Source organism: Pezoporus occidentalis, unplaced genomic scaffold (assembly GCF_034315485.1).
Source record: "Pezoporus occidentalis ecotype Australia unplaced genomic scaffold, CSIRO_AGI_Poc_V1 ctg32, whole genome shotgun sequence".
NCBI lineage: Eukaryota > Metazoa > Chordata > Aves > Psittaciformes > Psittacidae > Pezoporus > Pezoporus occidentalis.
The window spans coordinates 1,350,216-1,364,759 of record NW_026915158.1 but is presented as its reverse complement, the minus strand read 5'-3'; the positions used below and the strand labels follow the sequence as shown (position 1 = coordinate 1,364,759).

Below are 14,544 nucleotides of genomic sequence, written 5' to 3'. Positions count from 1 at the left end.
AAACAATTACTGGGTTGTTTTTTTTTCTACCATATTAAATATGTCTAATAATGTACATAAAAGCTCTATGTGAATACATGTAATATATAAAATTAACTGCATCTAAGCTACATCCATACTGTTTTTAATCACTTAAAACATGGGAAGAAATCACTAACTGCTGATAAGAGCTTTATACGCCATGGGTGTATGTCTGGGGTTTTGTTTTGGAGATATTTAACAGCGGAAAGTATTTAAAGTTTTGAAATCTCAACCTTGCAGAAGGATTGTTTGGTGTCTGTGTTTTAAGTTCTGTTTCATAGAAAGCTATAGATGGGACTACTTTAAATATAGTATGTGCTAATTAAAGATTGTAAATGACTTAAAGCTATAATGTTACATTATCACAGTCCAGATGTTCCTGAGAGAATTGTATAAATTGGTCCTTTACTGTAGCAGGCATCTGGTAGGTAGCATATATTTTTGCACCCACAGCACCACTGGGACCACCCACCTGCTTCTTGCTCTCCAGTTCAGTACCAGTTGTGTGTATGATGACTCTTCTTCAAACTTAAACCGTTACTTCTTTCTTGCCAGTTTTGATACTGGCTGCTGTTTTCCAAATGTTTAACTGCTTGCCACTGTATGTATGCATAGCCTGTGTACTGGTATGCACTTCATAAATTGATAAAGAATTCCCCTCTAATCCCCCACAATTTGAGTAATGAATGCTAATGGAATATCAGAAGAGCTGTATGTTATGCTACAGAATTGCGTGATTGCTTGGTCTTAATATAACTTACGTCTAAACAAACATGCTGATGATACTAAAGAACTTGGTGAACAGAAAGGTATTTTACATGGAAGGCTGCATGAAGGATGGGTAGCAAAAGAAAGCAAAATAACAAAGTATAAACAAAAGGACAGATGGAATAGAAGTTTAAATATTAAAACTGAAGTGAAGGTGTAGAACATACGTGTTTGGAAAATAATTTGATACCCAGCCAGTAAAAGGAGAACTACTAGAAGAAGTTTAAACAGATGATTGGATTTCACCTCCTGATGTAGGAGGGGTTTTCTAATCATAACTGCATTATTATTTTGGTGGGAGCCTGTAATAGCAGGCATAATTGAGTTAGAAACAAATGGCTCTGCTGTAAAACCAAGGAGTGTGTGTAGTGGAAAAAAAAACCCAGCTGTGTTCTAAGTGAAAAATGTAGAAACTAAAGATTATTTCAGGTCTTTCCCTCTTTTACAGAGGTGAATAAACTACATCTATGATCTTATTGAAATATCAAACCAAAACCAGATGTTGAAAGGAAAGTCTAATACACAGAATTGCAGGGCTGGTTTTAGAAAATAAGTCGCGGGCTTTTAGCTTGGCACGAGGGGGGGGAATGGGGGCAAGCACTAGACTTTTTTCTGTTACTGTATGATTTCTGGACTATTGACATACGGGCAAAGTAAGTATTCAAATATTAACAAGATTAAGCTTTTGTGTAAATCTGTAGTTGATCTCTGTATATCAGGATGCACCAAATTCTACTTTTATTAAACTCAGTAACTTGTGTTTTTACTGAAGTGTAAATTCCAGAATGGTGCCAGCTTTAATCTGAAGATAGTAGCAAATTCAGATCCCTACCCCAAATAATTTATTCGAGTGTTAATTATCCTTGCTGTTCTGCATGTTTCTCTTCCTACTCTAATTTGAATTTGTCAGCCTTCAGTTTCTAGTCATATGGTGGTTTTATATGCTTTCTTTTAATTGGAAGCTCTTTTTTATGTGTTCTTTATGTGCAGTGAGAGGACTTAGTTACTTCCAGTATCCATATTGATTAGCATGATTAACTTTGAACTTTTTCCATTATCTGATCACAAGGCACTTTTTCCTATATTCATGCTGTCTTTGTGACTCTTTTCTGCTACTCCTAGAACACTGCTGAAGAATATTGAATAATTGGAGAACTGGGCATAAGTTTTGAACATGTCAGAAGTACTTTATGTAGATGAACAGGCACTTTTCCAGGAGCCCTTCATATCAGTTGTTCTAGCTGTAATACTGGGAGCACGTGTGTGTTTGCATATCGGTTACGACTGTTTTAATTACTTCAGGTTGGCATTTTCCAGGATAGAACCCAATTCTTTTGGTCTTCTAACTCTGTGACTTTGTTATTTGCTAGATGAATGGTTTGGCTTACTAGTCAGTGGGCAAAAAAAGTACAGATGCATTACTACTGGTTTTCTGCGGCTCCATTAGGATTTATGTTAACAAGTTTTCTTAGTGGATGTTTTATTTTACTTTAGGCTCAGTCAACCTCATATTAGTTGTATGAAGAAAACTTCCGGAATCTTATGTCCATTTGTGTTTTCTCTGCTGGAAGAAGCATGCAGGCAATGAAAATAATGTCTTGATAAGGTTGAAAACATCAGTTAAGTCTCAAACATGATTATTACTACTTTTTTTTTTTTTGCCCTCCCCTGCTAATGGCAGTTAAGATGGAATTTAGGGATTTGGTGAATATTCTACAGTTTCTTCCAGGATACTTAAAACAATCTCAAGTTATACAAGACCAGCTTTTCTATTGATTGTCAGTTCCTTTTTTGAAGTAGTAACCTATCAGGGGAAGTTCTGAGGGTACCTTGTACTGCATAGATGGTAACTGTTTATTTCATCATGGTACTCAAAAATCTAGAAGTGTATCAAATTCATTCTTGGAGGATTCAGAGTGACTCTTCAGAAAACATGTGAAAGCTGTCTTTAGTGTTATCTTCATGAGATGGAGGATTATTTTTAATTAAGCAACTCAAATTCTGGTACTATAAGGTCAGGAAGGTCATGGTAGTTCTTTGTACAGGTGAATCACCCCTGTTTTCATGAGATCACCTGTTAAAAGGAGAATTTTAAAAAGAAGAAAAATTGGATCAAAGATTACTCAGGTGGATACTTAAAATTCCTTTGTAAAAGAAACTTAAATTCTTACAAATGCCACCTCCAGGGCACCCATCCTTCAGTGAGGTCAGTAAGAAGTTACAGTTTAAATGAGAAAAGTGTTCCTTCTTTCTGGGATCTTCCTAGATCTCAGATACTAGGTGTCAGCTGCCTGATTGCTGTGCTTTCACAGAAAATGAACATGAAACAACACAGAGAAAGTAATGGGTATAGAAAACCCATGTAAGTGATAACTTTTCAATTAAGTGATTTGTACCTGGAAGTTTTTTGGCTTTATTTTTGATTGCTGACAAGTAGGTGCTTATGTTCTCCATGGTGTGACTTTAAGTTCTGTATGTTGAAGTTGGAGACCTCTTCTTGGCTCCTGTTTGTGATCCTAGACTTTTGAGATTAAATGAAACATGCAAAATGAAGATCTCATCAGGCTATGCAAAAAAGTTGCTTTTAGCCCCTTTTAATGCATCTGAACTTGTTTCTGACTTCTTCCTCTTTCACTCTTTTCTGAAAATCTGCACCTTTGCCCCCTTGGAGAAATGGGTCTGAGTTGTCTCAGACTACTGCATAAACATTATTTATCCTGTTGCATCTTGATGAGGGCTATTCCAGGGAGCCACATAAGGTTCTTCAGATATATGGTTTGAGGGCATGGATCTTGTGTATTGCCTTGCTAATTATAATAGGGGTTGTTGCAGTCCTGGTTGAGTCTACCTCTTGTAAATAGTCACTAAGCAGATACAGATGTGTCTCTACTGGAGCCTGCCCAGTCCCAAAGAGCCAAGCAGCCATCTCAGGTTTCTTGGACATACTCCACAGGCACAAATTTAGATGCATTCAGCTGCTCAGTGTGTTAGTGAAAGCCTAAACTGTAAGACATGCTAATCATAATTCTAAAAATCTGTTTGAGTAATAAGAATAAATATCTGCTCTGGGGCTGCTGTTCCTACCTTAGAAAAGGTAAGTTACATCCAGAGTGTGTTTTGTAATGGCATTCCTGTGACAGAAAAGTAGTTGGTTTAGGTCAGTTTCCCATTCTTCATAATGTCACTTTCCAGAATGCTAGTATTCTCATCGCTGTGATTTCCCTTTCCTGATCAAATAGTGTCCTTTAACTCTGTTACTTCTTGTGGGGTTTTTGTTTGTTGTTTTTATTTAATATTTTTTTTTGCCTTGTTTGGATCAACAATCAAAACGTCCTTTGTTCAAACTAGAATCAGAATAAGGGATCTTCTGATGGCAGTCTCCTTTACCACCCACCCTGTGTTTCAGCATGCTGGTCTCTTTGCCAGGAGACACTACTCTGCTGATGCATGAATGAGTAAGGTTTTAGAAAAATTCTTTCATCTATGCTAGGGAATCCTTGCCTGTCATATTCTATCCCAAGGAGTGGCAGCACGGATAGGTGGGGAAGGTAGGACAAGAAGGAGATAAAAGGGAAAATGATTCATTAAGATTTCTAGCATCTGGATTGTTGAAAGGTAGCATGAGATTCACAGACCCCATACAGTAAATCTAGTTTTAAGGTATCTTGTTACAGATTAGAAATGTGCTGATTCAATCTGTAGACACAAATTTCACTACAAAACTTAGATGAGTTAACTTCACCTTGGTGAGATTCATGCTGGCTTGGATGCTGCCTCTGTTCACAGAGCTGCTGTAGATACTATGTTCAGTGGTATGCTAAATCTGACTAACAGAGTTGGAGCTGTGTCAGGCCTGGGCACAAACTTGACTTGGCCATGATTAGTAGAGGTGCCACCTCAGTGCACATTCTTCAACATTCCAAAATCTGATGGTTTTTGAATCCAGTACCAGCACTTTACGTGTTCCTTCACTGTTAACAGTCATGTTCATGGCTTCTATAATATGAAACCTCAGGAAAACCTTTTTTTAAGGTTGCTCTCAGCCTGTTCTGACATGCTTCCACTTGAATGGAAGACTACTGTAACTAGCTTTTTGCCCATGGTCTGGGTGGTACAGGATGCAAATCCAGGTAGGGAGTGATTGATTTGGAACGTGAGCCGATGCTGCCAGCAGTTGGACAGAATGCAGGTTTCCTAACACATGAGGAAATTAGAGATTACACCACTGTCCTCTTTGACCAGCATGCTGCAAGTTACTTAGGCAAAGATCTAGAAGCAGTGTTAATTTCTGCATGCATTTTTACAGAGCAATTTGACATCAGTTCAGAAAGCAGCAAGAATTTAGATTTAACTTTAGAAAGAAGCACTGCCTTGGAATAGGCGTTTGTTTATTTAAAGCAAAGGCTTGCCTGAAAGTAGACACTGTCAGGTCTTAAATAATCAGAATGCCATAAGAAATGTTTTTAAGACTTCTTAGTTTTGCATCAGCATCTTGATTTTTTGCTTTTCTGTCCAGCTGATGGTCAGTGAACTTTAATTTGAAAATCTTTACCCTGTTTGTCATTTAATGTTGACTGATGAGGAACCTTTCCAACTGACTCTTAATGGTTGCATTGTGTTCCTGGCATTGACTCAGTTAAACTTTGACAATTTATACCCGTAAAAGTACTAGAGAACCTCTGCTTTGTTTCAGAGGGTTTTGGTGACCTGCTTCCTTTTTACTTATGTTAACTGCACTTGTGTTTAGATGAGAAGACAAAAATATAACTGTTGTTAAAAAAATTAAATGACATTTTTCCTATCTCAAGGAATGTACCCAGTAAAACTAATAAGCATCATTCCAAAATTAATACACATTTGTTCTGTTGTGGGGCTTGTAGCAGAATAGCAAAAGTCAGCATTTTTTCTGCCAAATTTTTGAAAATCCTGGGCCTTGTTTAGAGATAAGTGATTTCATATCACTGACAAGTCAACAGATAACAAATTTGCATTGAGAATGCTTGATTGCTTATTGAGCGTCTTTACTGAAGACTCTTGTAACAGATTGGACTGAAGCACAAAAGCTTTCTTTACAGGAACATTTAAAACTGTCTGATGTGCTCCCTTAATACTTGTACCAGATCATTGTGACTTTGGAGAGCTACAGGTGTGCCCTGAATACCTTGCTAGCCTTGTACACCTTGCTAGCCTTGTACACCTTGCTTCTGTGTGAGGCTTCTTCATGGCAACCTTCAGATGTGGGGAGTTTTATCTGGGACTGAGCCACAGGAATAAACTTCTCTGATACTGCATAGAGGTCTGCCTTCATAGATACTGGTGTTTAGAAAAAGATAACTTTTTACTTACTGAACACAGTAATAACATTTCAGTTTTAATCGAACTTTATATTAACAGAAAGTGAACAATGCTTTGTGGTCTGACTCTCCATCAGAGGCCTTTTTTTCTTTACAGGCTTTGTCCAGTGCGCTTAGGAGCTTGGGTGGGAGAAAGAATGGGACTGAATTGAGTGTTGAGGGTTATATTTGGAAATATTTTTTCAATTAACTTTAGTTTAGAGTAGATAATAGCAGTAGGTAAGAGACTAACTGGTTCCTTTTCAGCCATGGAAGTAATCAGCTGGGGTGGTCCCAGGGCGCTCTGGGCACGAGTATTGCTGGGTGATCATTGGCTGCCACCTGCGTGACAAAATAAAGGACCAACCCTACAATTTGTACCGTGGAGCCAGATCACAGGAGACAGTTGACAGGTAAAATACCCTTTTGAAAATTTAAGGGAGAGAAGAGTAGATGCGGCTTAAATGGAGCAAGGAACCTAAAATATTGGCCACAGATAGTAAGGGTTGTTCCTCTGAAACTTTTACATAGCTTTAGCCTACTTTATTGTGGGGAGAGGCACATGGCAAAGTGCAAGTTACATGCTGCTCCCCTGGGAAAACGGAGCCTCATTAGGAACCAGTATCAATTAAGTTGTGGCAGATAAACGACTAATGGAATTTTATTGTAGTTAGAAATTACAGTTCATATTTATGCATATGCTTCCAAATCTTCAAATGCTTGTTGTCCCGATGTTGAGTGCTTTCCACTTGTCCAAAAGATGGATTTTAGTTTTTTCAGAGAGGCTAAAACTAAGTTGATGAATTTTCAAGTTCATCAGTTGAGTGTACTGTAATGAGTTACTCCAGAAGTCTTAAAATGCCATTCAGAAATTAACTTTTTTTTTTGTGCAGTAGGTCTTAATCTTGCAGTTAAAACAATGCTTAACATCAGTATTTTTTTCTTCTGTTTTATGATTTTTATTTAGCAGACTGGCTGAAAATAATTTGTAAGGACTTACAACTAAATTATTTTTAATTATTTAGAGTTGTTGAGCTTATGCTTAGCCCAGCGTGATACAGGACTGGTGTGACAACTCGTTTTTAATCAGTGAATCAATTGTGATCACCCTGATGTCACCGAATGGCCACAGCTTGTAAAAGGTAAGTATCAAGTGTACTGTGTTGTTTCTCAGGATCAGTATGTTTCAGTTTAATATTTATTTTTAAAGTATTTTGTTTGTAAGGCTTGAAGTTAGTTTTGTAAATAGTATTAAGGTGTATTGTTTGTTTAAGATAAATCATTTGTCAAAGTTGACTTGCGCTCTTGCTTAGAGTGATTTCGAAGCTTGCTTAGCTTGTCTCTGCCTGCTTTCTACAATAGGAGCACTGTGGTGCACTGTGATAGTCCTCTTAAGACCAATATTACCACTTTTGTCTCTGGTGTTTTATACTGTCACACTGAAATTCTGTATAAATTTTTTAGCATTCTTATTCAAGGAGTGGCTTGCAGAATGGAGAAGTTGCTCCCTGTGTTATTGGAAGTGAGCCACCATTTCAATTTGCTAGCTCATACTGCAGTATTCAGATTAGTTAGTGTCTTGTGATCCGTATCTAAGATCTAATTCAAAGCTGAAATTTATAAGAGCATTTGCTCTGTGATTTTCTCTGAACAGAACTCTTGTTTCAGATTTTAAGCATGATGAAAAGACGTCTTGCCATACTGTATAGTTCTTTCTTCATACTGTTGCTTGCTCAGAGGAATAACAAGGTATCTTGTTTGTAAACAATTGGGTATTGCAGAATAAATAGCTTCTCAACAAATATTACATTTCCTATAATTAGATTGATGTTCCACATTGTTTTAATGAGTCCTGAAAGCTCATTTTATCTGGTGCTTATATCACCGTTTGGAACCTTTTAAAATCTGGTTAGTAATTGCATTAATACTTGTACAAATCATAGTTATGCTAGGTCTGTTCATGCTATAGAAAACAAATTAGCTGAAGGAGTTTGATCCCTGTTTTCTCTAGAACCATTTACCTTAAAGGACCAAACCTTTTTTTGACTCAGATAGGTTTATTTTTTTCTGAACTTTCCTAAACCTGTGTCTTATATTATTGTCTTGCAGAATATTTTTTTTTTTTTAGCATAATAGCATGTACTAACTGCTGTCTGTTCAAAGCCCAGGTAAAACTCACACAAATGTTAAAGATAGGAAAAGATTTTGAGTGTACAGATAGCTGTGATTGCATCTGTACTGCAAATTACCAGGCTACCTTTTTTACATATGTTTAGGTGCCAGTCTGCTTTTTTTCCTCTTAATTTTTCATACTGCTGCATATTTTGAAGGCTCAAAGCATCTTCTTGGTGTTTGTGATTTAATGCTATTTCACCTGTACTTTCTAAGCAACAAAGGTTCATTGTGTCATATGACTAAAAGATCACAACTGCCTCAAACTTCCAGTCTCTTTGCTATCAGTTTCTGAAGTCCTGAATGTGAATAGAGAAGCTAGTGAGTATGAACATAATAAACACTCTTGTTTCCACTGTTCTTCAGGTCATACGACTTCTAGCACTTGGATGCTTAGGCGAATAACTAGAAAAAAAAAACAACTAAAACTGAAGTTTTTTTCTCTCTGCTAAGTATTTAGTGACCTGGTTTGGTCACTGGAGTTGAAGGGAAATGAAATTTTGATTTGTTTTGCTGTTGAGCATTTTTGTCAGCAGCTGTCTTGTCAGTCCTGAACTTCACACAGTGAGGGGAAACATCATTTGGAGGGAATAAATAAAGACCAAATTTTGAAATTGGGCAGTTATTATTTCCCAGCTAGAGGGTATTTGCATTTTAAGCATCAGTATAAGATCAGCTGGATGGTAATTTCAGAATTGTTGCTAGTGTTAGTTGAATTTTGTCACTTGGTGAAATATAAACAGATTACTTCCTGTGTTCTTCAACTGTCACTGCATGATATCCAGCTTGCCTAGGAATTTTTAAGTTGTCTGCCAGAAATGCTTTCTAGGCACTGGATCTGTTAGTGTGGTACAGTTTGGTAATATCCAGGAAGTTGCTCTGGTATGTCGGTAAATGAACTAAGATTTTAGTAGAGAATTGAGAGAATAGTCCAGGCTTTACTAGGAGGAACCACCCAGTAAGGTAGCACAATGAAACATGAAAAAAAAAAAATGTTTCAGGCTACAGGTGGAGATTTCCAAGAGTGTTTCATATATATAGTCATATAGTAAATAGAGAAATTCAGGAATTCCATTCCTCTAAACAAAGATTTTCTCAGTGAAGCTATGGCAAGGCCTGCTTAGCTGTGCTAACTGAAGGCCTGTAGCAAACTGTTGAAGCCTACAAAGTGAGTTCTATTTGAAGATTTTTAGTTCACTTCTGTTTTAAGAAAGCTGTCATGAAAGACATTTTTGTTCATGTAAGCTACAGAGTTTTATTGCAATGGCTGTGCTCTGTTTCCGCTTCTCGGGCAATGTATCCTTTGTGTCAGTTATGGTCAGCTGTACCAAAGTCTATACCCAAGTGAAGGTTGGCTATGTTCTTAAGGTATGATTCTCAAGGCAGCTAAGGTGATTGAAGTTAAAACTGCTGCCATGTCTCCTGGCTCATTGGCTACAAACTCACAACATAGGAGGAAGTCCTGAAGGAAGGAAAAAAATAATCAGTATAAAAAAATCTATTAAATGTTAACTTCTTGAATTTGTGCTGCATAAGGAAGAAGATGATAATAAAGAGGAGCTGTAATTTAGCCTACTTAAGTTAATATGGAACTATACCCCTTAACTGAGTCTGTAAATTAAGTCAAGCTGCTGTTTTTGTGTTCAAAAATGTTGGGCAAAAACCTAATCCTGAATATTACTGTCTGACCTGTTGGTTGGAAGGAAGAAACAGCTGCCTGCAAGATTATTTCCATAAATTCAATTTGAGAGATGTATGAAATTTATTTTGAGATGCTGTTGAGACCTGGTTTGGAGCTGCTGCTTGTTAGAGTCCAGCTGTGCAGAAAATTTTTTTGTAACAGTTGATCAATGGTAAACTTTGAGTATATGTTTTAGTTACAAAATTGATTGTGAAGGTTTAGCCCAGAAGTGGTGTAGTATGTAATCTGAATAAGGAAGTACTGCCAGCAGAACTCTTCTCTAATGCCTGCTGTTGTGTAAGCTGTGAGGGAAAAAGTGCTGTCCTCCTTAAAGAAATTTGTCTTAATTATATTGTCAGGGTTTACATTATAAATTGTCTTCTAGGGTTTGGTCAAACAAACTGAATGTGGAAGTGCATAGAAGTTGATGTTTTTCCTGGCAATAATACAGTATCATCACTCTCCACCTTTCCTAATTTCATATTGTAATGACTTACAAAACTTTAAGCATTATTTGTTATTTTATCTGTATTTGCAGATCACCAGGAGAACCTCACTCTGAAAACATTGAAACTAGCCGAATGTAAGTAAATGAGTGGATGAGTTTGGTATATCTTGTTTCAAAATGTTTTGGACATATGTAGCAATCTTGCACCTGCTTAAAAAAGAAAAAAAAAAGATGACCAAAGCTGAGGTGAGCTGTGGATTTACTGTAGAAAATTTCAAGGTAACATTTTGCTTTGGAAAAATAAATAGCTTTAAGAAACTGATGGTTTTTTGGTTGGTTGGTTGTGGTTTTTTTGTTTTTTGTTTTTTTTTTTTAATTTTTTTTTCTGATAGTGAATAGGTTGAAAGTTCAGGCGTTTAATTTAATGTGAACCAGTAGATGGTAGCATAATACAGTGTCAGAAATCTTCAGGCCTGTCTTCAGACTTGACAGTAGGGGTGTAATTTCTACCTGCTGTTCACTAACATCTTGCATGGGTTTGAAGACACTTCAGTACTAAGGCACAATACCTGCTAATATCTGTTGTGGCAGATGGATTGCTAAACTCAAAAGACTAAAAAAGGTCTGAATTTGTCATGCACATACTAGTTAATTCTAGAAACAGAATGCTGGCTTTCTTAAGTTTAAAATACTAAACAGTATTCATGTAGCATCTTGTTCACACTTTTGGACCTTGTTTTGGTATATCTTCATTAGCCTAGAAGCCAAGATTAACTAGAAGCATGATTGTGATAGGCTGAAATCTTCATTTCAAATTTTAAAGGGTTGCACGTATGAGAGAAACATAAAAAAAAAGAAAAGTTATTTGAGGCTTTATTCTTCTCTAAGTTAGTAAACACATTCTTTTCTAGCTATTCAAACTGTCCTGTCATAGAACTCTGAGAAACCACAAACTGCTTTTCTGGCTTAGAGCACAAGTTCCAAAATAATAGAGAGAGCATAGCTGAGTAGTTAGGGTACTGTCTGAAGCTTTGAAGGATCTGTGCTCATTTCTCTTCTCTGCCTACAAACTTCTCTGATCTTAAACTGTCTTCTCCACACCCTCCCCCCGAGTGGTCTAGCATTCTATACACTGTGGCTGAACGCGAGTTTCAGGATGTTTTGCAGGCTTAGGGATATAGTGTGAATTGCTCAAGGACTTCTGTGCTGTAGCTGCCCAACTTGGAGATGAGCAGAGCTGAAGTGCCCACGTCGGACTGCATACCTAGCCTTAAAAGTGATGAGAAGGAAACAAGGAATGCTTTTCCCGTGTGTTTTTAACAAGTCTCTGCAGTGAAGTCTTTTCTTGTGCAGGGATTTTTCCTGGGAGCTCTTTTCCCTCTCATGCACATCTGTTACAGAAGTGCTGTCTAGCTGCTTTTTTAGGAGTACAGGTTGCAGGGATACAGACCTTAGAAATGACTGGCTGTTGCTGTGTGAACATGTTAGAGGCAGAGGTTGCAGAGCAAAAAATCTGCCATAGTCTCTTCTGCTCCAGTAGCAGCCCTTCCTTCATTGTGTTTTATTGTTCCTGCAGTTTAGTTTTGTGTTCTTTTGTTTCCCTGGCCTAGTCAAACAGGGGAAATCAGTCTGTAGCCTGGTTAATAGTATGCTCTGCATATTGTCAGTTGGACTAGTGCTTTTTACACATCGTAAGGAAAGATGTGTTGGAAACAAGCATCTTGACTGGCATGAAATAAAGACTCTGTAAGGACCTATGAAAAATGAGAAGGAAAAGGCAGTATAACTTTTTATGCTAGCAGTTTGACAGTTCTTTTTTGTATGTGTTCTTATCCTTAAAACTGAACCTGGAAAAGTATCTACAGTAGCAAACTTTTCTGTGGGAAAACTGATTTTTTTGGTGCAGAATGATGATTGAAGTTGCCCTGTGGTTTCAGGTGTCTGTCTAAAATAGATGTAAGCCAGTAAGCTGTAGGGATTCGCGTATTTGAGTAGTAGTTACACAATATTAATGCATGGTACTATTTCAAAACTATATTTTTTTAAGTGTAACACAATGTGATGGTACATTACTTAGAGAATTTCTGCAATCCTGCTGCGTGGCTGCTCTTGCCACATCAGGTGGAATGGCAGGCTGGGTAATACAGTGTGACCTGCAAGCCTACTGTGTAGCTAAAATAGTTACAATGTTATGTACCTGACCTTTATTCATTCATAAATACAGGCACTTAAGCAAGTATTTTGTTATTTGCACACTGAATGGTTAAGTTGGTTTTGCTCTGGTTGACTGACATAATTGCTATTTGTTTGTTTTGCATTGCAAAGCTTTATACCAAGAGCATAGTCATATATGTTTCACGTGTGGGAATTAAAATAAAAAATCAACTGCCTCTTTCATATTCTTAAGCAGCAAATTCTTTCATGCAGAAGTCTTGCTTATCCAAAGCTATTCAAATTCTGGCTCTATGCATGATCAACATCTTAGTTTGAACTCAGCTTTAAGTCTTTTTTCCTTAGCATTCATTCGAGTCTTTGAATTTTTTAAGATCCTGTCACAGTTCTACATTAATTTTCAGCTTCAATTTAGTATAACTTTCTTAAAACGCTTTTAGCGCTAAATTATATAAATTTGTTTAGTGTGACAATAACTTGGCTTCTTATCAGTTCATGTAATTACACTCTATCTCGTCACATATCAAGGCAAAGGTGTGGGTATTTTGATATGCTGGCTTTCTGTGCATTCATCTTTAATTTCTGTTTTTGAGGATTGGATGCTTTCAGATTTGAAACTTCCTCCCCCTTTTTTTATCAAAAATCTGACATCGCACACACACCTCACACATATTTAAAGGGAGTAGACTTGATAGTTGACTTGTTTCCTTTGAAATAATAGAAAAATGAAAATTCTGCAGCAGCCACAAAATGTGCCAGAAAAACAAATTGCAACCAATGCAAATATGTACAGTAACTGTATTAGTGTTTCATACTACATACTTGCAGATGACATCCTAGTGCTTTCTAGACAGAGTGCCTTAAATTAGTTTCTAATTAGTCATAGCTGAAAGCAGAGGTGGGTTTGCATGACATAACCATGGGACATGCTGCTCCTGGCCTCTGTATCAAACTTTGACACATAGGGTGATTTGTGTGGCATTTACTGCTTGTTTTATTGCCATTCTTCAGAGAAAAAGGTGTAAGAAATATCTTTATGTACACCTGCAGCCTTGCACTGTATTGTACATGGCAAGGGGGTTGGAACTAGATGATCTTAAGGTCCTTTCTAACCCTGACTACTCTGCTATTCTGTACTGTGGTATGTGTAGGATGAATGAAAAGATTTCTTCTTGGAGCCTCTTGCAATGCGTCATTTATACCCAGACAGTGATTCCCCTGAGGAAGCTTCATCAGTTAATAAGACTGCATTGACCCACTCAAGAATTATTACTTTCTTAAATTTAGCAGCTACTTAAGTTACAACTAAGTGTCTGGTTTACCTTTACTTCCAAGAGCAAAAGTGCAGTTGTATAGAAGTGCAGTTTGGCCGAGTTTTATAATGAAAGAAAGGGAATTCCAGGTTTTGCACTAGAAGACGTAAGTGGAGCAAATGTATTGTAGTCCTCGGTTCCCATGGAGCTTGAAGGATGCTGTAAATTTACCAGTTAAAAATAGATGAAAGAAAGCTTAAAGAGGAGAGATCATTCTCTCTGGAGCTGTCTAATCCATGAATGGTAGGTTGTTGTTAAACTAGAAACTTAGGTGTTTCAGTCTTATGATCCATATGATTTGTACTTAGTTTCTGCATGATCATGGTCATCCTTCTAGGACAGTGTCATGCAGACTGAAGGCATAAGGAAGGAATGCTACCATGAAAGCCTAATTTGAACATGTTCTAGAGTCTCTACTAAGAGAGTTGTGTGATTTTCATTTGCTTGTACATGGTGATATTTCTTCAAGTTGTACAAGATTGATCAGCATTTATGTCTCTTTGCAAGTCCTATGGTGGTTAGATACAAATCAGTATTTTTGTCTGAAATATTTTGTCTCCCATGTCATGCTTTCTACTGAAACACTACAGTGGTCCAGAAGTAGACAATTGGAATCAGTGTCTTCAAGTTATTGTC

At 37.1% G+C, this 14,544-nt stretch overlaps 1 protein-coding gene across 10 annotated transcripts in view; it reads left to right on the top strand.

Annotated features, from left to right (window-relative positions):
* Nucleotides 1–14,544, top strand: part of UBE3A (ubiquitin protein ligase E3A) — a 53,663-nt gene that overhangs the window by 10,833 nt on the left and 28,286 nt on the right. For 4 of the 10 annotated variants that reach the window (XM_062628586.1, XM_062628583.1, XM_062628584.1 and 1 more), the window contains 3 exons: nucleotides 6,390–6,535; nucleotides 7,148–7,264; nucleotides 10,514–10,558. The exons of 2 other annotated variants lie outside the window; for them this stretch is intronic. In XM_062628586.1, coding sequence (XP_062484570.1) covers nucleotides 7,245–7,264; nucleotides 10,514–10,558 — 65 coding nt within the window. In that variant the 5' untranslated portion in view covers nucleotides 6,390–6,535; nucleotides 7,148–7,244. The remainder of the gene's footprint in view (nucleotides 1–6,389; nucleotides 6,536–7,147; nucleotides 7,265–10,513; nucleotides 10,559–14,544) is intronic. 4 more of the 10 variants (XM_062628587.1, XM_062628585.1, XM_062628590.1 and 1 more) reach the window with 2 other exon arrangements.